This window comes from Rhinatrema bivittatum, chromosome 13, assembly GCF_901001135.1.
Source record: "Rhinatrema bivittatum chromosome 13, aRhiBiv1.1, whole genome shotgun sequence".
Lineage (NCBI taxonomy): Eukaryota > Metazoa > Chordata > Amphibia > Gymnophiona > Rhinatrematidae > Rhinatrema > Rhinatrema bivittatum.
In genome coordinates, this window is record NC_042627.1 from 17,487,325 (window position 1) to 17,514,053 (window position 26,729).

General features: G+C 42.0%; 1 protein-coding gene across 2 annotated transcripts in view; it reads left to right on the forward strand.

Moving 5' to 3' along the window:
- The window catches only part of EDC3 (enhancer of mRNA decapping 3), a 93,140-nt gene that overhangs the window by 14,179 nt on the left and 52,232 nt on the right, over positions 1 to 26,729 (forward strand). The window contains exon 3 of one of the 2 annotated variants that reach the window (XM_029574484.1): positions 8,407 to 8,720. In XM_029574484.1, coding sequence (XP_029430344.1) covers positions 8,407 to 8,720 — 314 coding nt within the window. The remainder of the gene's footprint in view (positions 1 to 8,406; positions 8,721 to 26,729) is intronic. The other variant, XM_029574485.1, reaches the window with a different exon arrangement.

Below are 26,729 nucleotides of genomic sequence, written 5' to 3' on the forward strand. Positions count from 1 at the left end.
CTGATCTGGGTATGTACAGGAAAAGGAAAATTAGTTTCTTACCTGATAATTGTTGTTCCTGTAGTACCACGGATCAGTCCAGAGGCCCGCCCTGTCAGAGTGATTCAAGTGGGGGAGAGTCCGCTCGCCTATTTTCTGCAGAGTTTTGAATTTTTCCTGTTCCTTATTGCCTGTGTGGTTCTATAGGTTCTGGTCTTACTGGGGTTCAGTGACCCGGTGGTAACGTTTCCTTTTCTTGTTCAGGAGTTAGTGTATAAAGTTATGGTATCTTATGGGAGCCATCTTGCTTTGTCATTACGAAATACTGGCGGACTGTAGGTGGCACTCTCCTATATAAGGTGGAGCTTTGTTTTTAAAACATCTCTGTCTCTATCTGCTAGAGGGGGGGCAAAACCCAGCAGTCTGGACTGCTCCGTGGTACTGCAGGAACGAAAATTATCAGGTAAGAAACTAATTTTCCTTTTATGTTGCTTGAGTATGTGGTTACCTATCTCTGCTTTTAATAGAAAGGTGTCTTATTAAAGTAATTTGCCAAACAACATAAACACTTAGACTGATTGGTCTTTTTCTGCCATCATCTACTATCTAATCTGCCCATTTTTCAGTCCACACTGGTAATGATACATCCCAGCTGCCATCCTTAGAGTATGGCCATTTACTACAAGATCTCTTTCCTTATCAAGTACTGTCTTTTTTTTTTTTCGTTTGTTTTCTTCCTTGTACACCACGAGTTTGGGTAGTTGAACACACAAGATCCTGTCTCACACCCCACCTTTCTCACAAAACTCTGCAATAATCTCAATAGCCAGCAATATTAGCATGGTCTTTGCTCAAACATCCGGTTCCTTAGGTCCCTTTGGTAACCTGTCAGACAGACCTGGCTATGTGAGTGCCTGTTTTTCCGCTAGGTATTCTAGTTACTTCATTATTTGCAGCCTGCCAGATAGACCCAGCTGATAATTTGATTCCATTTTCACAGCCTGATCTAAATAGTTACCATTAGGAGTAAGCTTCCTAGGTCCCCTGCGTAGTCTGCCAGACAAACTTGGCTGCATTGGCACCTGTGTTTCCACTAGGTCTTCTAGTTATTATAGTAGTTTCAGGCTACCAGACAGATTTAGCTGCTGGTCAATTCTACGATCACAGCCTGCCAGGCCAAGTGGCTGCCTGTGTTTCTTCTAGGACTTCTGACATTTTAAATTAACCACTTGTTTATTCATTCTGGTAGCCCCAACACTCATAGTTGAACCTATCCTATATGGCGCTGTACACGCTTATATGTGTGCCACTAGGTCATGCTTTCTCCTGTTTCTTCACTTTTAGCAGTCGGGGGATCCCCATTGTATTTGTTTATCCCATGCCCTCTTAAACTCTTATGGGCTAATTTTTAAACCCTGGTGCGTGCCAATACCGGGAGGTACGTGCTTGGCCGGGCTGCATGCGCATCTCCCAGCACGGGCGGAAGAGCCAGGTTTCAAAAAAGGGACGGGGTGGGGGCATGGGTGGTTCGGGACAGCGCTCGCCGGCAGCTGGCCAGCGCGTGGAACTTAATGCTAAAAAATTAGGTTAGTTGGGGGGGGGGGGTGTTTAGGGGTTGGAGTGGAGAAGAAGGAAAGGGAGGAAGGTTAGCTAGGGGGTTAAGGAAGTTTCCTCTGGGAGGGACCTGGGGAAGGCCCAATCGCGTTGCTGCGCACTTCTAACTTAACCCCCCCCTTGCGTGTGCGAGTCTGCACCCGCCCGCACATGCGCGCGCCGGTATCTGATTTTATAACATGCGCGCATCTCTCTTAAAATTTACCCTTTAGTGTTTTATCTTCCACCAACTCCAGGAGGGTATTTCATGCGTCTTAGTGACCTAGTAAATGATGGCAAAAAAAAAAGGCCCAAGTGGTCCACCCAGCCAGCTTTATTTTAATTTAACTTATTTTTTGGATTCTGGTAAGGGTAGTAACTGCAGCTCTGTGCAAGTTACCCCAAAGCTGATTATCCTTTATGTTCATTTCCATCCTTTAGCCACTAGGGATCCTCTGTGTTTATCCTATTGAATTCCATTCCATTCCATCCACTAAGTGTCTATAGTATGGACAGCTGACTAATGAGAAATGTGATCATGCATAACTGTAACATGCAATTAGCTCTAGGCTATTCCATTATCTTTGAGTGAGAGAGAATGAGTCAGTTATTTGTCTTGTGTCTGATGCTCTGTTGAGCTTTTTGAGCTGGTTTCATATGTTAAGGAAGCAGAAGGAATAAAAGCCAGAAGGAAACATGCAAAGTGGGCCTTCAAGGTCTAATTTTCAGGATATCCAGGATATCCATAATAAATATTCAGCATATTTCTCTCAGGATAACTATTCTTACTGTATTGGTGCAATTAATCTTTGGCTTATTGAAAACAAATTAATTTTCAACCTACAGGAAATAAATATTTTTGGCTGAATTTTCAATGGCCTATGCGCGTGGCTGGGTCCTGCACGTGCTGTGAGCGTTTTTGAATGGGACCATCCACGTGCATAACCCCCTATACTTGCAGAAGTGCCGGCCTATCGGAAAGGGGTGGGCCCGGGGGTATGGTCTGGGAGGAGCAGGCCGGGACGGCACCATTAGACACTGACCTAGGCAAGCTGCCGGCATGCGGAAGTTACTTCAAATCGGAAGTTGAAGTAAGTTTACAAAAAAAACCCCCCAAAAACTAATAGAGGAGGTTAGAGGTCGGGGAGGTGAGAGGAAAAAGGAAGGTTTAGGGAGGGGATAGGGAAGTTCGCTCCCTGTCCACTCCTTAATTGGGATGCTTGCTGGACAGCCTGAATAGACCATTGGTTCTTTTCTGCCATCATTTCTATATTTCTGTGAAAGTTTCTCTCTCCTGATTTTAGATTTGGAGTACAAGTTCTAGTTTTCTCCAATTAGAGTACTGTAACTTGGTATGTCAGTACCCTCCCTGTCCACTCCTTAATTGGAGTGGACTGGGAGGGAACTGGAGAAAACCTACTCGTGTCGCCGAGCATTGCTTTTTGAAATCTCTCTCCCCCCGTGCGTGCGAGTCCTGACCCACCAGCACATACGCACGTGGGTTTTAAAATTGTCAGGGAGGGAACTGTAATTTATAACATACACGCGCATGTTATAAAATAGCCGCGTCCATGTGTGGGTGCCGGGAACCGCATGCACATGGACGCACGTGCAGAGTTTTTAAAATCTACCCCTTTATGGTTAAGTAGAACAGGATTGCTCCAGAACTTGCCTTATTTGGTATTAAATGATACAGAAATACAAATAAAATCCAAAGTATGTAGTCTGGGTGTTTGGATATAAAACTTTGTTTAAAACTGCAGGTTATATAGTAGCCAAGGTGATTTTTTTTTATAAATTGTGGTTAATTCAGGAAACAAAGAAAGTGTGCATGGGGATAACTTGCTGGTGTGGCGGTTACTGCTTTAACCAATAACCCTTGATACTTCTGATGCAACTCCAACATTTACTGTCTGCTTCAGTGGCAGGGGAAAAGGGGAATTGGATTTAGACAGCAACCAACGAAGGCCCCCAACTTTTACGGTCTGGGGTACTAAGCATGGGGGAGGGAACCTGCACGGAGCAGCAGTTACTACCCTTAACCAATAAGCCTTGAAACTTTTGATACAACTGCAACATCACTCTCTGTTTCGAAGGAGTGGGATGGGGATGGAAAGAGAGAGGATTTGGATTCAGAGACGACAAACACAAGCCGTGACAATTTTTGTGTCTGGGGTACTGATGCTCAGAGAATAAGATAAACACAGGACGGCTTCTACAGCCAATTCTGTAAACAAAGCACATCAAGCAAAACTGACTGATACATGGGGGTAACCTGCACAGCATGGCAGATACTACCATGGGATGCTTGTTGGGCAGCCTGAATGGACCATTGGTTCTTTTCTGCCCTCATTTCTATATTTCTGTGAAACAGTTTCTCTCTCCTGATTTTGGAGTACAAGTGCTAGTTTTATCCAATTAGAGTACTGTAACTTGATATGTCAGGATTTGCTCAAAAAGTGGTTACAGTTGTTTCAGTTTGTACAGAACACTGGGGTAAGGGTTATAATTGGCAGGACTTGATTTTCAAGCCCAAAACCCTCTGATAGGAAGGAGGATTCACCTATTCCTGGAAGAGCGGCGGAAGATCACCAAGGACTCAAAATTGTGGAGTTTATGCTTCTCCCACTCTCCAGCGTTGCACCATTGTTTGGCCTTCAATCTGGATCTGTTCCACTCAACCCAGCTCCATTTCTAGATGGAGTAGCTTCTCAGCCAGCAGGCAATAGAAACTGTCCCTTCCAAAGAACTTGTCAAGGGGTTTTACTCCTGCTATTTCTTTATCTCCTAGAAGTCAGGGGCATTGAGATCCATCTTGGATTTACTAATACTGAACAATAGCTTGTTAACAGAAGTTTAAAATGAACTCCCTCACATCATCCTGTCCTTTATTCAAATAGGAAACTGGATATGTGCTCTAGATCTGAAAGATGAGGTTATTCACATACCCATCTATCACTCCCTTTGGAAATACCTTCATTTCACTACCAATCCAAAGTTCTTCTTTTTGGGCTCTCAGTGGCTCCAAGGGTTTTCACAAAAGGCCAAGTGGTAGTGGTGGCACACATTCATCATCAGGGAATTTGTGTCTTTCCTTACTTGGATGACTGGCTAGTGACAGGGTCTTTTCAAGCATAGGTGTTGAACTCCCTGCAGAAGAAGATCCAGCTCTTTCAGTCACTAGGGTTTGTTATCAACATTACCAATTCAAACCTTGTTCCTACTCAAAGAATCAAGTTCATTGGGGCATGAGTAGATTTCCAGGAGGAGAGAAATTCCTCCCATTGAAGCAGATATTCTGCCTTTGAGCTTTGATCCAGAGTCTACTACAATAGGATCAAGTTCCAGCCTGAGAAGTTCTAGTTATCTTGGGATACATAGTGGCAGCAGTGCATGTGGTTCCTATGACTGTCTCAACATGTAAATTTTTTAGTGGGGCATCTGTGCTCAATGGGATCAGTTGCTTCAGTCCTTGTTGTTCCTAGTGAGGCTTACCGTAAACATGAAGGGGTCTCTCCAGTGGTGGCTAGACCCAGACATCCTGGAGACTGAGAGGCTTCCTTTAGCTACTACCTCATGTAATGCTGGCACTGAATGCATCCACCTGGGGATTGAGCTCACACAATGGCTTCTTCCGAACCCAAGGAATCTGGTTATCAAAGAACATCTGTGGCAGATCAATCTCCTGGATCTACGAACAATCAGACATGTGTAGAGAGTTTTTTCACATCTCTTTTGGCGAAAGAGAATTCTGATCCAAACCGATAAGTAAATAGCAATGTTCTACAAGAACAAATAAGAGAGCACAAGGTTGTGGATAGGACCAACTCTAGGCGAAATGACATCCTGGGTGAATAATACCTACTCCCATATTGGGCTTTCCCTGAAAATGGCAACCGGCCTGGAGCCAAGGGTTGCTGTAGGTCACCACTAGACTACCAGGGAGACATCTTTTAAGTGAAGGGGGGATCGGTGGGATGGGATCCGCCCATGGCTCATGCCAGAACTGTTAGGCCACAATGGGATGGTGTCTGCTGCGGCTACGCCAGGGCTCTTATCGCAGCCACACCGGGAGTTTCTTCAGCCATGGTGGGATGGGTGTTGCTGACAGGGCCAGGGTATCCTCCAGCTTATGGCACCCAGGCAATCACCCAGCTCATCCTACCCAAACATCGTCTCTGGTCGTGGAGGCTCTGCCAGGAATCTAAGAATTTGGGAGTAGCTTGCATCCACAGACCCTTTCTACAAGCAACCTACCTTCCTGTGATGTCCAACATGTTGGCGGATTGCCTCTGCAGAGGTATTTCGTTCCCATAGACTAAACAGTGGCAGTCAGTTTAACTAGTTTGCATCAGAGGAAAACAGGAAAGTAGAAAAGTTTGCTCTGTTCTTCAAAAGCAAATTCAGATCTGCTCTGGATGCTTTTCTACTCAAGTGGGATACAGATCCACCACTTTTCCACCATATCCATTAGTGGCGAGAACAGTGCAGAAAGCAGTAAAGGATAGGACATGCCTGCTCCTTATTGCTCCAGCGTGGCCCAGAAAGTGTGGTTCTATTACCGTATCAGGTTCAGTCAGCTCTCCAGTCCCTCTGGGATGCAATCCAACTTATTCAGTAAGGGGAGGAAAACGCGCGTCCAACCCGCAGCACCTAATAGCGCCCTTAACATGCAAATGCATGTTGATGGCCCTATTAGGTATGCGCGCGGGATACAGAAAGTAAATATGCAGCCAAGCCGCACATTTTACTTTCAGAAATTAGCGCCGACCCAAAGGTCGGCGCTAATTTCTTCCGGCACCAGGAAAGTGCATAGAAAAGCAGTAAAAACTGCTTTTCTGTGCACTCTCCGACTTAATATCATGGCGATATTAAGTTGGAGGTCCCAAAGAGTAAAAAAAAAGTTAAAAAAAAAAATTGAATTCAGCCTGCGGCTGTCGGGCTGAAAACCGGATGCTCAATTTTGCCGGCGTCCGGTTTCCGAGCCCGTGGCTGTCAGCAGGCTCGAGAACAGACACTGGCAAAATTGAGCATCGGCTGTCAAACCCGCTGACAGCCGCCGCTCCTGTCAAAAAGGAGGCGCTAGGGACGCGCTAGTGTCTTTAGCACCTCCTTTTGCCAGGATCTACCGCCAGACCTCATTTAAATACTGCATCGCGCGCACCGGCAAGTGGCCGGTGCGCGCGATGCAGTCCCGCAGACTTTACTATATCGGCCTGTTAGATTGTAAGCCCTCTGGGGATAGGGAAATACCTACAGTACCTGAATGTAAACCGATGTGATATCTCAGATTGAATGTCGGTATATAAAAAAAAAAAAAAAATAATAATAACTTGATGCTATGGATGTTGCGTGCTTTCTAGTCTCACCACTGTCCAAAGAAGTTGAGAATATTGTAATTGGGCCAGGAAGCCTTCAGCTAGAAGAGCTTACAGTTTTAAATGGAAAAGGCTTTTATCTTGATGTCAAGAAAGCTCCCTGAACCCATTTTGCCTGTGCTCCAAAGGAGTTGCTCAAGTACTTATTCTCTCTGTCCTCCTTGGGTCACAGTACATCAACTGTCAAAGTTCACCTCAGGGCCATTGTTGCTTATGTTCAACTGGATGACAACCCGATCGCCATATGTTCTTTAGTGTCAAGGTTCATGAAAGGTTTATGGCACACAAGTCGCCAGTGCCATGGGATCTTAGTGTTGTATTGGCAAAACTATTTTAAACTGCTGGCTTCCTTAAAATTCTTCTTCTGAAAAGTAATGTTCCTAGTTGCCCTTATGTCAGCTATAAAAGCCAGTGAGCTTCAGGCATTGGTTCATTACTCACTGTACCTACAGTTTTCCCACCACAGAACGGTGCTGCATGTTCACCCCAAGTTTCTGCCCAACATAGTTTTGACCTTTCATCTGAATCAAGCCCAAGTTCTTTCCAAGACCTCAAGCACATGAAGGGGAGAAGGCCTTCCTTTCACTGGAGTGCAAAAGGGACTTGGCATATTATCTGAAAAAACTTGACCATATTGTCAAGCTTCCCAACGTTTTGTCTCTTATGATTCTAACAGACTGGGACTAGCTGTTTTAAAAGGCACGGCACTCTGTCAAGGATCATCAAGTAAGATCAGTGTCTACCTCAATGGCTCATCCTAAGAATCATGCCCATTAAAGACATTTACAAAGTTGCAACATTGGTCACCACTTCATACCTTCGCATCCCATTGCTGTCTAGACAGTTTATCAAGAAGTGACAGTAGCTTTGGCAAGCAGTTTTGTGCAGTTGTCCACTTAGGAGGTCCAAGTTGCTTTTCAAGTGCTCCACCATGCAGTTCTTAGCTTGGGACTCCCCATGTGTCATGACTAATTCAGCCCTGCTTGTCGATGACTAAAGCAAGTTTCCTTACCTTAAATGGGGTCCTCTGTAGATAAGATGAAGTAGCCAAGCTTAATATCTGCCTGACTCCTTGGAGAGTTGACTATCTAGCTAAAGCTATGCTCTGCAGTCAACTAAGATGTTCAAGAGGCAGCGGGCACAACAGAAACTCCCATGCCTGTTCAGTAGAACAAAAGCTCTATCAGCTAGGAGAGAAGGGTCCGTTCAGTGCCGTCTGTTGATGTCACTCACATGTCATGGCTGATTCATCCTGCTGTGTATGGAGAACCCTGTTTATGCAAGCAAACTTGCTTTCATATAGGTATTGTTTTTTTCTGTCACACAGGTTTCATGTTTCCAAACTGTTTTTCCTCTGTTAGTACATACAATAATAATACTTTTTATGTATTTTATGCCTTATCGTTTTGGGTGTTGAAAGCAAGCTCCTTTACTAACGACTTTGTCCCTTGTTTAGAGCGGGGGATATAACGGAACTGAAGATCTTGGAGATCCCTGGCCCTTTGAGTAGCAGGAACTCAGTGGATGTGCAGCAGACAGAATCCAGCATTCCTGGGATTGGGTACCCAGCGGGCACCAATCAGAATGGCACAGGTAAAGTGGTGAGAAAGCCCATTACATCAGCCACTGCCCCTCTGAACATCCCCAGGAAAAGTGATATAAGGAACCAGGATGTGACCAGCTCACCGCTGCAGTGCTCCAAGAGCTACGTGGACAGACACATGGAATCCTTGCTTCAGTCTAAAGGCTTTCGGCGCAGGCACAACTCCTGTGAGTATCCTGTCTTGCTGCTGCCTTTCCTCTCCAGCTGGATCCTACAGGTCTATCAAACCCTTCATCAAATACCAGCACGTCATTGTATTCCCTGGGGATGTTAAAAGAACTTTTAGCACAGCAATAAAAAAATGTCGTCCTCACTTCTCCAGTGCTCCCTTCTGGCATTCCTAACGACCGTCTCTCATAGATGCTGTAGAGGGTCTAGAGGCAGAGATCTTAGTCTCTCACATGCTCTCTCCAACTCCTCTAGTGCTTGGGGGATTAGTAGTAGTAGTAGTAATTTTTTGTTTTATTTATGATACTCAAAACAGATTACATTTTGGTACTATAGTTATTTCCCTATCCCCAGAGGGCTTACAAGCTAAGGATCTCGTTTACTAAGCATTTTTCCCGTAGACATGGAATGGGACAAAAGCCTTAATAAATCAGGTCCTAAGTTTGTGACTGAGGGTGAAATGACTTGCCCAAGTCATTTCACCCTCAAATCCCCACAACAATGAGTTGTTGTGGGGATTTGAGCTCTGGCTTCCTTGATTTACAGCCTGCTGCTCGAACTACAAGGCTGCTCTAACTCCACTTTGTGCTGTATTCTGGTTAAAGGTATTTAACTAGGAGGACTTGTAGGTGCGTCATCAGGGAGATCAAAACTCGTAACTCACAGATGGCCAAAAAAAAAAAAAAAGTTTGTAGTTTGAAAGGTCTTATATAACTAATGGGAATTGATCTTGCATCTCTTGTGTTTTGTGCATCCATTATTTCCTAATATTTATTCACTGGAGTTTTCAGCCATGCCAGCAGCTTTCTTCAGCCTCTAGTGTTTGTCATTTGTACCTGCAAGACAGAGCACGATTCCTTTGTTTTGCTGCCGTGTACGTTTCTTTAAATAGTATACTGTATACTTCGTGAACTTTTCTGAGCATCTTGTCATTTGTGTGCATGTTTGGTTGGTGGTTTGTGAAACGAGACACGCATTTGGTGATGTCTCTGGTATTGCTGTAGTGTTGCTTGTGCTGAGTGAGTTGGTAAGGATAATGTGAAGCCAAAGGTATCAACATTCCTGAAATGACAGGAAGCTTTTATTTTTGGAATTGTATATGCACATGAAATAGAACCATCACATAGAGTGAGTACAGAGAATGAAAGGATATAGTTTGAATGTTGTTACGCCAGATCTCCTTGTGGGCATGAACTTCCTCCTTTCACAGGGCACAGATAAACAATCTTCAGCTAACTTATTATCTTATCAGAGCTGTTTTATAGAAACATGAAATTGTTGAGGGCTAGTAATAAATTTGAAAAACGGTTCACATTTTCCATAAAAACTTGAGATGAAAGATAAGGAATTCATAGCATCACCCACACATGATTGAAAAGACTTATATGGAAAATTGCTTTACGTCTATGCACAAAGTATTCTGATTTCTCAATAGGCTGCTTGCAGACACTTTGATAGCAAGTTGCGCATTTGTCATCCTTTTGGTGTTTAGCAAGGAAATGCTGTTTATGTGAATGTGTGAGACATGACTGTAAGCCCCACGTATCAGGGGCCATTACTTATCTGTACAGCGCTGTGTACATCTAGGAGCATCATAGAAAATAGTAGTGGTGGTGGTGGTAAGTACTCCAAAAAAAAAAAGGAATATTAGTTTCTAACCTAGTCCAAACTTTTTGACAGTGTTTATTGCCATAAATATCACTGTTAAACTACCACCTTTCTCCCAGATGCCACAGCCTTTCCATTGGCTGAACCACTGACAGCAAACTGGCAATGTCCTCGTGCTGTTTTGGTCTTTTTGGAACCTGCTCCCTCTGGGGCTCTGCTGCTATGATCTTTCACTTGACGTTACCTAGGGTTCTTCCTGTTTTTATTCTTCCATCCTCTTCCCTCTTTAGCCCAGCCATCGCAGCAACGGTCTTCGATAGGAAGGCCACAGATAGCAGCTCCCTCAGGAACTTGTGATGTACTCCGAGTCCCACCTATCGGTATCACTGCTGTGCCAAAGCTGGGATTCCCAGTCTCTCCGGCCCCTTTCCGCCTGATCAGCAGAAGCCATACTTGTGAATCAGACCCAGGTTTCCTCCCTGGCAATGCAAAGCGCTGTCACTAAGAAGTCAGGCCGACCCACATGCCAGCCGGCCTTCTTTCCAAAGGAGGAAAACTATGGTTATAAGATCACCTCGTCTCCCTGTTTGTGTTCCTAATAACGTATGTGTTATAGGGATCGGTTAACGCGACATTTTCAGTACTTCAGGGGGTCCGTGGGTATCTTGTTTGGGGTAATTATTATTTTTTTAATCTCTGTATGCATTTGTGTTTTGGAACGTAGACTTCATTATCACTGTGTGAAACTTCTTATTTTTCTCATATCTGCCAGTACTTTCCCCATTTGTCACCCGTCACCATACACATGTCCAGCTCTTGAAGTGCGGGTTACAGTTCATGTGCATGTACATATATGAATTGATGTGCAAAAATACCTTGTTGTACATGTTTCTATTCTCTGGATATTTGGGTTAACCAGAGAGTGATATTTTGACTTCCTTATCCTGAATAGTGTGTGCTCATAGGTGGGAATATACCAGATACCGGCATTGTGACACGGGTACTGCTTTCATCATACAGTATAAACAATGACTCTCTTGATTGGCAAAATGGGAATTGAAAATCTGAAAGAATCTTTTTCTCCAAGTATTGTTTACTGACACCTATTTAGACACCTTTTTTTTTTTTTTTTTAAAGCCGTTGGATTTTACTTTTAAACAGGAGAAAAAGCACGAGTCACAGAGCAAGCCCCCTGGCCACAAGAATTACTAAAACACAGAACCAGTAGACATTGTCCTGCTAGTGAAATCATAGAGTACAAAACAAACATTTTAGTATGCTGATAAAAAGCAAAAAAAAAAAAAAGAAATTCTGAGATAAAAGGGTAAAAATGGGAATCATATAATAAGGTCTTTTGGCATAGTTGTGTTTAAAAAGACAAGAAATTAAATCCTGTTCCTGGAAAAACTGCTAGAAAATATCAACATTTTAACAGTTCATGGCAAATTAAACCCCCCACCAACTCATATGGAATTCAGCACACAAAATGCCATTTGTTTGTTTCAAGGGTTGCCGCTTGGCAATAGTGATCATAATATGATCAAATTTGAATTAATGACTGGAAGAGGAGCAGTATGCAAATCCACGGCTCTCGTGCTAAACTTTCAAAAGGTAAACTTTGATAAAATGAGAAAAATTGTTAGAAAAAAACTGAAAGGAGCAGCTACAAAAGTAAAAAGTGTGCAAGAGGCGTGGTCATGGTTAAAAAATACCATTCTAGAAGCACAGTCCAGATGTATTCCACACATTAAGAAAGGTGGAAAGAAAGCAAAACGATTACCGGCATGGTTAAAAGGGGAGGTGAAAGAAGCTATTTTAGCCAGAAGATCTTCATTCAAAAATTGGAAGAAGGATCCAACAGAAGAAAATAGGATAAGGCATAAATGTTGGCAAGTTAAATGTAAGACATTGATAAGACAGGCTAAGAGAGAATTTGAAAAGAAGTTGGCCTTAGAGGCAAAAACTCACAGTAAAAACTTTTTAAATATATCCGAAGCAGAGAACCTGTGAGGGAGTCAGTTGGACCATTAGATGATCAAGGGGTTAAAGGGGCACTTAGAGAAGATAAGGCCATCACGGAAAGATTAAATGATTTCTTTGCTTCAGTGTTTACTGAAGAGGATGTTGGGGAGATACCCGTACTGGAGAAGGTTTTCATGGGTAATGATTCAGATGGACTGAATCAAATCACGGTGAACCTAGAAGATGTGGTAGACCTGATTGACAAACTGAAGAGTAGTAAATCACCTGGACCGGATGGTATACACCCCAGAGTTCTGAAGGAACTAAAAAATGAAATTTCAGACCTATTAGTAAAAATTTGTAACCTATCATTAAAATCATCCATTGTACCTGAAGACTGGAGGATAGCTAATGTAACCCCAATATTTAAAAAGGGCTGCAGGGGCGATCCAGGAAACTACAGACCGGTTAGCCTGACTTCAGTGCCAGGAAAAATAGTGGAAAGTGTTCTAAACATCAAAATCACAGAACATATAGAAAGACATGGTTTAATGGAACAAAGTCAGCATGGCTTTACCCAAGGCAAGTCTTGCCTCATAAATCTGCTTCACTTTTTTGAAGGAGTTAATAAACATGTGGCTAAAGGTGAACCGGTAGATGTAGTGTACTTGGATTTTCAGAAGGCATTTGACAAAGTTCCTCATGAAAGGCTTCTAGGAAAAGTAAAAAGTCATGGGATAGGTGGCAATGTGCTTTCGTGGATTGCAAACTGGCTAAAAGACAGGAAACAGATAGTTGGATTAAATGGATAATTTTCTCAGTGGAAGGGAGTGGGCAGTGGAGTGCCTCAGGGATCTGTATTGGGACCCTTACTTTTCAATATATTTATAAATGATCTGGAAGGAAATACGACGAGTGAGATAATCAAATTTGCAGATGACACAAAATTGTTCAGAGTAATTAAATCACAAGCAGATTGTGATAAATTGCAGGAAGAACTTGTGAGACTGAAAAATTGGGCATCCAAATGGCAGATGAAATTTAATGTGGATAAGTGCAAGGTGATGCATATAGTGAAAAATAACCCATGCTATAATTACACAATGTTGGGTTCCATATTAGGTGCTACAACCCAAGAAAGAGATCTAGGCGTCATAGTGGATAACACATTGAAATAGTCGGTACAGTGTGCTGCGGCAGTCAAAAAAGCAAACAGAATGTTGGGAATTATTAGAAAAGGAATGGTGAATAAAACGGAAAATGTCATAATGCCTCTGTATCGCTCCATGGTGAGAACGCACCTTGAATACTGTGTTCAATTCTGGTCGCCACATCTCAAAAAAGATATAATTGTGATGGAGAAGGTACAGAGAAGGGCTACCAAAATGATAAAGGGGAATGGAACAGCTCCCATATGAGGAAAGACTAAAGAGGTTAGGACATTTCAGCTTGGAGAAGAGACGGCTGAGGGGGGGATAAAATAGAGGTGTTTAAAATCATGAGAGGTCTAGAACAGGTAGATGTGAATCGGTTATTTACTCTTTCGGATAATAGACTAGGGGGCACTCCATGAAGTTAGCATGGGGCACATTTAAAAGTAATCGGAGAAAGTTCTTTTTTACTCAACGCACAATTAAACTCTGGAATTTGTTGCCAGAGGATGTGGTTAGTGCAGTTAGTATAGCTGTGTTTAAAAAAGGATTGGATAAGTTCTTGGAGGAGAAGTCCATTACCTACTATTAATTAAGTTGACTTAAAAATAGCCACTGCTATTACTAGCAACCGTAACATGGAATAGACTTGGTTTTTGGGTACTTGCCAGGTTCTTATGGCCTGGATTGGCCACTGTTGGAAACAGGATGCTGGGCTTGATGGACCCTTGGTCTGACCCAGTATGGCATGTTCTTAGGGTAAGTGTTCACTCTTAATAAATACTGGAAAAACCTCATCCCTTGTCATCTTCCAAAGCCAAATGCTCATACTGCTACGGCAGCTTAGCTCCTGGACAAAAGCCTTCTGTGATCATATTGTGTCTTTTTCCAGTGTGTTCTGACTGGCCACAGGCTTCGTGCTTCAGTAATGTTAAGCTTCCGTACAAGGCATGGTATGTCACATTGCATTCTGGATAGAAGCATGGCTCAATGGAGAGATGCAAAATGAAGCAATGAAGGGGCTCTTCAGGAGCTAGCTCAGCATGGTCCAACCCTGTTGCTGCAACCTAGGTATCGGCACTGCTACTGCTTGCCGTCATGAAGCAATTTCTGTTCTACCATGCCTGACAAAGTCTCTAGAAATGTCAAAAGTGCATACAGATAAAAATTGTTAACACTTCCCTGCATTGTATTCCATTTCTAAACAGCTTGAAGAGAGATTATCCTGACCTGGCTTTCAGAATAACAGTAATTCTTTGTACCCTTATAATGATGGAAGTTAACTTCCCATATCATTGTCTGCATGAATTGCAGTGTAGGGAGTATCTGACACCCATACAGCTAGCTGCAGTCCTAAAGTGCAACAAGGAACTAGGGGGTACAGAGCATCTCACCTGCGGTGCCTTGGCTGTGCTGGAAGCAGACACTGCATATTCATTATTATGAATATAGCTCTTTAAACAAGCCTACCTTTAACACCTCCTTACATCTTCCTCTCAACCCCCTTCTTTCCATGGAGATTCCTCCTGCCCACTCCCCTTTCTCCACCCTTTCAAACTAGATATATTCGCCTGTATATAAAGCAATGCCTCTACATCCTGTGATGCCTCGCAGATTCCGAACTTTGTGAAATTTATAGTTTAATTTTCCTGTCCACACATTATACACGCGATTGGATATTTGCATCCCAATTTAAATGCTTGGGACTCATCTTCTGTATCTAAGTTTGCGTTATCACGTTCAAGCCGTACGCTTGAATTTGTATATAATTCTGCTATATCGCCTTCAAACTTTATGCTTTCTTTCCTACGTGCACTCCCTCTGCACCTCCCGGTTCTCCATTACCCTGTTTTTTGTAACTGCTCCCTTCCTTCTTTGTTTTCCCCCCTGTTACATGTAAACCGGCATGATATCTCTGATGACGGTCGGTCAAGAAAAAATCACAATAAATTATTGGAAGCAAATTGGAACAGAAGTGCAAGGAGCCTGCAAACTTGCTGTCTGTCACAGCTTCCCACCCCCATCCCTGTGATCTGTTGCAATGGCGTGTGCAGTCAGCAGGCGACTGTGCTGCCTCTTCCCTGTCCTAATGAAGTGAGTGGAGCTCTTAGAAGCACTGGGTCAAGGCCATCCGTTTGACCCACGGCTTTGAAACAGTGCATCTTTTACTCCAGAACTTAATTTCCTGCCACTTCAGGGCGTGAAAATCCACGGAGAAATTTGTGCAAGTAAAAGCCCTGCTCTAATAAAAGCAATGCAACTTCTGTCTGAAAGTGCAAAATGGAAGCAGTGGGCAAAGGTCCCACAGCCCTTTCTGCATTATTTGGGGTTTACATGACTTTATTTTCCCTTCAGAGTTGGCAGAAGGTGCATTATTTCCAGACTGGAAGCTGACGGACTTGTGCCTTTTACCTGAAGCTTAGGGATCAAGTTTAGGGCTCATTTTAAGTTTTTCAGTGGACAAATAACTTTTTTTTTTTTTGCTGCAAACCTTTTAAATCAGAGTTTTTGTAGTTTGAGGCTATGCATCTCTTTTGCTAACACTGGAGAGTTTTTTTGGTAAAGGGTGAGGCCTGGCAGTCTTTGTATGGGAATTCTTATGGGTGTTTATTTTTAAAACAAGTCCGTGCCTGATTTCCTCTTGAGCATTTTATTTCTCCAACCCCACCTAGGACAATATAAATTTGGTTATCTAAGGGGCTGAGGTAATAGATGCCCTAGGCTAATGCATTTTTTTTCTGCAGCAAAATTACTTTCCATATAGTAAAGTTTTTGGCACAGAAAATGGGAAGTAAAAGAAGTGAGCTGATTTTGGCATACTTTATGCAAATGTATGGTAATAACCTACATATGGAATTACTTCCAATGCAGCAAAATGTGCTAAAAATTAGCTCACTTTTTTACATCTTTTTAGCACTGATTTTTTTTTTTTACTTCATCCTTTTGTGTGAAGTAAAGTTTTAACTTCCATTTAAAGCAAATATATACATCAGTATGTGTATATGTATTCAATAGAGCTAACTATCAGCCACCCACACACCTTGATTGAGTTCCCCTTACCTGTGACCCCTGGTCCTAGGGCTCTGAGTAAGGAACCCATGTGCCCTGGAAGGCCTGAATCTAGGACCCCCACTAACTAAGCCCCATAGTCCCTTAATGTCTCCCAGCCCATACCCTCTTGATGCCTGCAACCCACTAAAGCAGTACTTCTCAAGCTCTACCTTTTTGTTGTACTTATAAATTTGCTCAATCTTCATGGCAACAGAATTTAGCATGATCCTCCCCTCTATTCCCTTCCACCAGCAGGAGAGCAGCAGTTTTTACCTACTGTATGTGTCTCATTCTGCTGGCTTCAGTCTAACGTCAGAACATGAGAGCCAGCGGGTCCCATGAGATTACAGGGCCCGGTGCATTCAGAAGGCGCACAAAGCTAAGAAGTGATCCTCTCCTCATGCCAGAGGGCAGGAAGGAAAGGGAGGAAGGTTTGGTTTGTTATTGGGTTGAGGGAGTTGGTGGAATATGTTGGGTTGGGGGGATGATCAGTGGGATGTGTTACTGAGATAGGGCTCAATTGGGTATATTTCTGGGTTTGGGGGTCAGTGAGGTGTGATAGTGAGTTTCAGGATTTAGGACATTAAAGGATATGTTACAAGTGGGGGTCATTAGTGAAGTGGGTTTGGGGGCTCAGTGGGATACATTACTGGGTTTGGGGTGTCCATGGGGTACATTATAGGATTGAAGAGATCAGTGGGCTTATTACTGGATTTGGGGGTTAGTGGAATATGTTACTTGGTTTGAGGGGGGGGGTTAGGGGAGGTATGTTAATAGGTTGGTGGTATTAGAGGGTGTTCTAGTGGGTTTGCCCCAGTGGGGTGCATCGGTGGGTTGAGGGGTTCAGTGGGTGCACTGAATATGGGATATGTTTGGGAGTGGGGAGGCTAGTGTTGGGAGCCTGACTGGTCCAGCGTTCTGCTGCAGGGGCACCCGGATTAGAGAGCCTCTCATTTTTTTGTAATTCCATGGTTAGCGAGTTATTTTTAACTTTCATCTCAAACTGCTGAAGTTAAAATGGTAGTAATGTTAACTGCTGTTGACATTTTTACTTTACTCTCATTTTACTGCACTTTATTAAACACTAACTTTTAAATACTGGATGCAGTGCATATTACATTTAAAGTAAACTTTTTTTGCATGGTAGTTAAAAGCATTAAAAACTTAGCGTTCATTTTTTTATTTTTTTTTTAAACAGCACTGCACTCTGACTGATCCACAGCACACGCAATTAGTTAGAGGAGCACATTTGTCTGAGAAAACTGTCTGAAGCACTCCCCACATGTTTTTAGCATTAAATTATAGCGTCCGGCTGCCTCAGAAAATAAGGATAATTCTATATATGCAGACAAAACAATTGTTTTATATAGTGTGAATAGGGTATTCCATACTATGAGGTATAGTTGCATTTATATTGGAGTACATGCATATTTAGTATTGTGATACTTGCCCTTGAGAGGCAATTATTGGCCAAAAAATTAGGTGCAAGTATTTTAGATACATTTATCTGCAAAGACTCTATTGCATTTTTATAACATTTTCTGTTGACACACTTAGGAAGGGTTGGTGCGGAGGATGAGTTCTTTGAGTATCTGGTGTGTATCTGTGACTCTCTGTAATTCTGTTATCCGTATAGATGCACACACGCATACAAGGGGTAGAAGCCCACATTTTTAGAACTGGGGGAAACAAGTCTGACTTTTTTTTTTTTTTTTTCTTTAAATATTTTTCCTTTGGTACTCTGTTTTTTGTTTCTTTTCAACTTTTGTTTCTTTGTATTTTAACTTTTTGTCGTCTTTCCCTTTCCTTTCTCCTCCTCCTCCTTTCCTTCTATCCCCTTCTTCGGGAGTCAGAGACAGAAGTCATCCCCGGTGGCAACAGCCCTTTTCTTTTCCAGGTTCAGCAGTTGCTCTCATGCCCAGATGCAGGCACTGAGTGCCAAATTTTAGACACCCAGGGGATCTGGTGCCTGGGATTTTTCTAACATATGTTTTTTGTACATACACTTGCTTGTGATATACAAATGTGGAGTTGAGGGTCTGCTTGGCCCATTCATATTCAGTTTTAATAGTACAATGTTTAGTTGTTTTACTAACTTGGATATTGTCAATATTAAATAGATTGGATATTATTAATGTTAAATACTTTTTTTAACTCATTTTTTTTGCTGTGCTTGGAGTGCCTTGAGTTTTGAATATTGTCAAAGAATATTCCTAAAATATTTGAGAACCTCTAACCCTGGAAGTCTGAAATTTGACTTTGGGTTGTGATGCTTTATGACCTGCCCTTTTCACATGTTCAAAATTCTCTGTGTTGGAAGCGATGACGCTTTTACAGTGTGTTTAAAAAAACCCAACCCAAACCTTAAGCTGAAGAAAAGCACAGCAGTTTCTCTTGACCTCTAAGATATCCCTTAGCGTGTTAAGTCAGGAACAAAGTTCTCCTTTTACAATACTTGTGTGACAGAAACCAATAAACAACAAATAGTAATGTAACTTGCACAACAATGGATTCCGTGCCGTGCTGGCCCTGCAGTCACTCACGCTAAGGGTTGGCAGTAAAAGTCCTGAAAGGCAATCCCGCAGGAAGCTTGCCAGCAGCTCTCCTGAGACCGTGCACTTGCTTTGCCGTCCTAACTGAAAGGTAAAGAAATCTGGGAAGTACTGTTTACTCTTTCCAAGGGAGGCGGCTCTCATACTGTGGCGGGCTGCCAGTTTGGTGGGGCGCCAAGCCCAGCTCTGCTTAATAAGCTGAACACACACAGACAGGAACCCTGACAGATCCAGAGAGTGCTGACAGATTTCCTTCATTGAAAAAAAAAAAAAAGAGAGATGGAGGAGTTTTTTAGGGCACTTTGTGTTATTTTAGCATGCTTTTTTTTCTCCTTTCCTCTTTGGTGCTTTGTCCTCACCTCTTTCTCATTCTTTCGGTTTTTCTCATTCTTTTCCTTGCTTTCATGCTCGCTCCCGTGTCCAACTATTCTTACTTCTCTCCCTCAGAGGCTGATGCGAGGAAGTGAACCGAAGTTCGCAAACACCTTAACTGCACAGTAAAATGACAAATACCATGTGCTATCTCATTTGCAAGTGCTTGTGGTTTTACCACATGCTGTTTGGATATTGTGAACATCTGTGCAAAACTAAGCAATGAGCTGCATAATTGTGTAAATCGGCATATTGAAATGTGTGAATGCAGGGCCAGTACCACAAGAAGCTTAACTAAGCCTCAAGGAGGCATAGTTAAGGTTTTGCAATAGACATTATCTCACTCAAAATTATCATCAAAGTAATTTGCATGCCAATAACATGCACTGTTATCACAATTTAGTACATTGGCCTCTTAGTGTTTTATCTAGTGTGGTTTTTTTTTTTTTGTCTAGAATAGAAAACAGAGTTACAGAGAGACTGGCAGCTTTGAGAAAGTGAGGATAGGTGCTGGAGAGTTTGCTAGGACCATGGCCAAGTGTTTTAGTACCCAGTAACAGCCATTAGCACATATCAGCACTATTTCAATCTTGGTATCAAGATCTACATTCAGACTGGATTGAAGCGATGCCCTCCACAATCCCACAGGCTGATGCAATAAGCTGAGCATTAGAAAAAACAAAAACTGCACTGATTTTCCAGCGCACATTTTTAACACTCAGGTTACTTTTTTTTTTTTTTTTAAACTCTGTGCAGTAAGCTAATGTTATGCAAATGCATCAGGAGTTTAAAAATTGTGCAAAAACTTGTGCATAAGTCAAATGCACATTTTAACTCAGGAAGAGAGGGGGGGGGAGCCATCTGTGACAGTTGTGGCTACCACTTAGCCAGTTAAATATCGATTTATCTGTCTATTTGGTAGTGGAAAGCAGCTACCAGGTAGCCGGATAAGTCAATACTTATCCATCTGTCTGGCGTGGGTCACCGCTACTTAGATGAGTAGTTTATCCAGCGAAGTAGTGGTGACCTGTGCCAGATAGATGGATAAGTATTGACTTATCTGGCTGTCTGGCCGCTACTTATTTGGATAAGTCTGTACTTTTTCTTCGGACATTTTTAAAGATTTAAAAAAATCTTTTTCCCTTTTTTTTAGGGGTTTTTTAAGTGCCTGTAGCTCTGACCTAGAGTTAAATTTCCAGTGTTAAAAATGTACACTGACCCGATGCAGTCTCTCTGCAGCAGGGGATACTACTTAATGTCAGGTGCATGGGATTTCCATGTGAGGGTGCTAAAACAGCATTCCTGATTAAGGTGTGCATTTTCTGTGTGCAAAACTCCTCGCTGCATCGGGAGTAAATTTTGTGCACAGAATATGCACCGAAATGCAGACAAAAAGGTACATTGGCCTCCCAGTTTGTTGATTTTTCAACATATTTGGGAGCGACCTCTGTGGTATGGACAAGCCATTGATCATCTTGTTGCTTTAATGCAGTGTTTAGTCAGTATTTGTTAAGCACCATTTTAATGTGAAATTGAAATGTTTAAATTGTTTATATTATGTATTTGTAAAGCTGCAAATGGCCTTTCGCTCATCTTCTATTACTTTTAATTCTGCTGTAAACTGCTTTAAGTTAATTTCATATTCAAAGCTGCGTGTAATGAATTGAAAAAGAGAGAGAAAAGAAATGCTGAGTTGCAGCTTGCTAGCATTTACTGTGCCATTCGTTTTGGTCGGTCCCTTGTCTCCCTGGAATTGGCACATGGCGATCAAAGCCTAGTTATTTTCAGTGCTCTGTTTCTAGTGAACAGCAGATTGCAGAAGACCGGGGAAAGGGAATGCGGTATGTTCCATGTCACCTTTGTGACCGGATGTGAAAGGTGGCAGTAGACAGCTGGGTTAGAAGTAGCTGCTGGTGTTAACTGATCTTTGTCATTCGCGAAAGCCGAGACCTCCAAGTGTTTCGTTTTTAATTGCATCGCAATTGTTTTAAGCAGTCCATATGCTGCTTAGTATAAATAGAAGAATCCTTGGTCCAAAGGGTAGATAACAAACCGGTACCTATTTTGGTTGAAACAGCAAAATTCAATGACTGCAGATACGCATTGACGCATTGAAAATTGGTTTAAACTGATTTTCATGTTAATTGTAGGCTGGTTTAAGAACAACTCCAGAGCTGCAGATGCAGCACTTCAAGGCCTCTCACCAGTGCTGGAAGCCAGAGCAGGCAGAGGGTGCTGCGTTTTAAGTTCCGCCTCCCAGCAGGGAAAGTGCTTGCCCCTCCAGTGTCCTCGGTGCTGAATTTTAAGCCCCCCACCACTAAGCAGCTAAAGCGCCTGCTGTTGGTGCTGCCAGTGCAGTGTTTGAAGTGAACCCCTCTTCCTTCCCACGCCACCAGAAGCACTGCCCAGCAGGCTCCCTAGTCCCACACAAAAGCAGACGTGTAGTGCTGCAGAGCGCGGGAGCCACAGCAAGTATGATGCGGGGGAAGGAGCTCATAGCCACCACCCCTAAGGATGAATGATGCTGCTGTTTGGGTGGAGGGAGAGGAGGATTCCTGGTGGGGGCAAGGATAAAGAGGCACATGCTAGGCAGAGGATAGGGGGGGGGGGGGGGGGGATGCTGCTGAGTTGGAGAGTCTGCTTAATTTTGTTTTACTGTCTTGGCTTCTGTCCAGCAAAATAAACTCAAATATTTACCCAGAAAAATGAGTAACTTTTTTTTTTTCCACTGACTTTCTTCTATTTTTGTTTTTGTCATAATAAACCTTGATAAATTCCCAGGAAAAATTAAAATAATAAAACCAAAAATGAAGGTCCCTATTAATAGTCTAGTTAAAGCTTGTTTTCCATGAAAAGCTATTAAAAAAAAAAAAAAAAAAAAAAAGGCAGATTCCCTAGGAGAAAGCAATGCAGGATGTTCTGTCGTTGAAGATCTAGTACTACGTAAGATGTCAGGCTGGATTAGACCAAGGGTCCATTAGCCTAGCATCCCATCTCCGAGTCACTAGGAGGTGCCTGGCACCTCCTTATTCCCAGGAATAAACGCTGGCCTCCCCTGATTGCACCTTTTGACTTCCATTCCTCTTGTGCTGTATTAATGTTTATATCTGTATATATCTACCCCATGGACTGAATTCTGACAGTGCTTTAATGATAATTATTACTACTATAACTAATAGTTGCATTCAGTTGTAGAAAAACTTCCTCAGCATTCAGTAGCCGTGCTTTAAAGGTTTTATATGGCAAGCAGTGATTTTGTGACATTTTATGTTCATATTTTGCATGTGGCTTAATTTGAATGTATTCAAAAAGGCGGGTAATAAATTCAAATAAGAAACATACTGTTTTTATCTGGAAAAACATCTTGAGCAAAGAAGTATGTTTTGCCATATTAATTCCATATACAATGCCCTGTAAAAGTCTTCATAATCCTTCTACATTTTTCACATTTAGCTGTCTAAAACTTACAAATAAAAATGCATTAAAATAGGAGTTTGTTTCACTGATCCAGATAACATTCTCTACACGTTCATAGTGAGAGAACAATTATAGAAATATTCAGAAAGTGATTAAGAATAAAGGTCTTAATTGCATAAGTCTTTGCATTTTGTCATAGAAAACCCAAATTAGCTCTGGTTTAAAAGATTGCATTACCAAAGCCTATAATCGGTTTACTAAGGCCCACCTGTGTCCATTCACAGTAGTTGAGCTGATTTGAATACTCTTGGATGAAGAATCGAGCTGTTTCTGTTGTATGCCGTGAACAATTTGCCGCTGAAAGAAAACATTGGAGGAGGTTCATAAGAACATTTGTGTGTTTGAATGTCCTTTAGGGCACTGTCAGGTACATCACTGGCATGGTCACAATCTGACTATCCCTGTAAAGTCCATAGCTGTGGATTAAGGAAACTGCTGTGGAAGGGTCACTGTGAGGCCTAGATTTCTGTAAAAGGACTGCAGAGGACTCTGGCAGACTGGGGAAAATAGTGACCGTTCAACAATTTCAAGATTACTCCACAGACATGGCCTGTATGGAAGGATGGCAAGAAGGAAGCCACATAGAGTTTGCAAAGAAACATTTAAGGTATACCACATACAAGGGAGAGGGTTTTGTGGTTTAATGAGGTCAAAGTGGAACTTTTTGGTCTCAGTGTTAAGCAATATGTGTGGTATAAAACACAGTGCATCTCTCTGCTAACATTATCCCTGTAGTAATGCATGGTGGTGACAGCATTATGCTGTGGGGCGTCTGCAACAGCGAGGACAGGGAGGCTTGTTAAGATAGACGGTATAACGTACAGGCAGATCCTGAAAGAAAACCTGTTCCATTCTGCCACAGACTTGGGACTTGGGAGAAGATTCACCTTTCAGCAGGGCACCGATCCTAAGCAACAGTGGACTGGCTCAGCATAAAGAAAGTGAATGTCCTCTTATGGCCCAGACCTGAATCCAATAGAAAATCTTTGACAGGACTGAAGACTGCAGTCCACAGATGATTTCTATCAACTTGAAAGATGGCAGGTTCACTATAGTTGGACAATAAATAAAGAGCCTGAGCTTTTCTGCCAAAAAGAATGGGCAAAAACTGCACCATTCTGTTGTGCAAGGCTGGCCAACACTTACCCTAAACGACTCGTGGCTGCTGTTGCTGCAAAAAGGGCTTCTACCAAGTATTGAGTCAAGGGAATATTTATTTTATTTTATGGTACACACTAGAGATGTGAATCGGAACTGAAATCCAAACCGATTCTGGTTCCGATTCACATCTATAGAGATGTGAATCGGAACTGAAATCCGAACCGATTCTGGTTCCGATTCACATCTCTAGTACACACTGACCACCATAGCCTCTGAGCAAGTCACAACTTCATTGCAAAAAATAATGGAGTGAACAATCAATTTTTTACAGACATATCAAATACAACAAGACTTATGCAGTCAAGTCTTTCTATTCTTAATTTTGGACTAGTTCTGTAATTGTTCTTTTATTTAGATTTATAACCCATCTTTTTTTAATACAAAATTCACCCAAAGTGGTTTACACTTCATCATTCCTTATTTGCATACGTCTCAGACCTGATACAACCTACCACCGACACACCTCATCAAGAAGACTCCACCAGAAACTGTGATGAACTCGCCAACTACTTCAACGACAAAATTACTAAAATAATCGCCACCATTCCGCACACCAACCAGCCTGCACCCAACATAGCACTTCTCTCCACACTATCATGGAGTCAATTTGAAACAGTTGCATCAACCGAAGTAGAATCAATAATTCAAAAACTAAACCCAGCTGCCCACCCCATCGACCCCATTCCTATAAAACTCCTAAAGCAAATCCCAAACACCATAGCCAAACCCATAGCAGACATAGTTAATATATCACTCGAACAAGGCACTTTCCCTGACTTTCTCAAGTGTGCCAGCATCAAACCAATCCTCAAAAGAACACAACTCAACAAAGACGACCCATCCAATTACCGACCCATCTCAAACCTTCCCTTCCTCGCCAAGATCCTTGAAAAAATCGTCAACCGTCAACTCGCAGCACATCTGAAAAACTACAACATCCTATTCCCATCTCAACATGGATTCAGAAAACACTTCAACACCGAAACACTCCTCCTCTCCCTCACAGACCACATCCTAAGAGACCTGGACCTCGGCCAATCATACCTCCTCATCCTTCTTGACATCTCTGCCGCCTTTGACACTGTCAAACATGAAACCTTACTAAACAGACTAAGTGACATCGGTCTTTGCAACACCACTCTCAAATGGTTCAAATCATACCTAACAAACAAACAATCATACCTAACAAACAAACTTTGAGGATCATCCCTCTCCTCCACCCTCTTCAACATCTACATCCTCCCCCTCTGCACACTTCTAACCGGGCTAAATCTAACCTATCTTCTTATCTTCTTATGTGCAGATGATGATCAGATTCTCCTCCCCATAAAAGAAACTATCACAAACACACTAAAAACCTGGGCCAACCTCCTCCCGAAGATAACACAACTACTATCTCAAATGTCCCTCAACCACAGCAAAACTGAAATACTTCACATCAACAACAAGACCATCACAACTCTCAAAGACCACAAACCAGCACCCGCAAAAGACGACAGAATAACTACATCAGCCAGAGATCTCGGTGTTATCGACAATGAACTCAACAATAAAAATCACATCAAATCAATAATAGAGGATGGATTCTACAAATTGCAAATACTCAAAAGAATCAAACCACTCCTCTCTGCCCAAGACTACAGAACAGTTCTCCAAGCTCTGCTTTTCTCCAAACTTGACTACTGTAATGTCCAATACAAAATGCTACAAAGTTCAATGTAAAAATGTTACAAAGCTCAATGTAAAATACTACAAGCTTACCCAAAATGTTATGTTTCAATGTAAAACAAGAAGTCTACATCGATAGGCTCCTCTGTTACCCTGTAAACCGTGTGATATGTCCGATGAACATCGGTATAGAAAACTAAATAAATAAAATAAATAAATAAATAGTAGCAGCAGATCTGCAAAGGCCATTTTGCAGCTTTACAAATATAGATGGTGTATAACAATTTAAAGTGGCAACCATGAAAATAGCAGCAACAAGCATTTCATTTCAGCAATAAAGGTGCTCAACAAAATATTACATTCTGCAAACAACATAGTGGGAAATATTTATTTTCTGAATTAATTTACTAACATGCAGCAGTGTTTTTATGAAGCCACATGTTTAGGGTATTTGAGAAAACACCAATAGTGTCCCACAATCTCTTTAATTTTCTGCATTTTGGATTTGACATTAAAGGCTAGACACAAGAACAAGACTTTTATTAGCTTCCTAAAATGAGAGTAATTATGAATTTATTGGAGCTCTTTTAGGATGACGTTCTAGAGGGCACGATGCTGTTCTTTTTGATTCTTTTTGATTATTTTTGAGGAGCATTGAGGATCTCTGAATAAGGATTTTAGTGGTCTAGAAGGCATGTATATAGGCCCATCTGCACATAGCACTTTGAACATCAGTGATAGTATTTGAATGTTGTTCTCTCTCGTACTGGTAACCAGTGTAGTTTTTGTAGGACTAGTGTGATTATGGTCATGGTTTTTGCACCCTTCTATCAGCTGCAGCTGTATTTGAATCATCTGGGGTTTTTGGAGGACCTTGTTTGTTAAACATTTTCACAATGAAAGTGCAGAGTATGCTGTGTAGATTGGTGAAACAAATGCCTACTTTAATACATTTTGATTTGTCCTAACAAATATTCATGAAATAGATTTGCATACAACTGAGGAG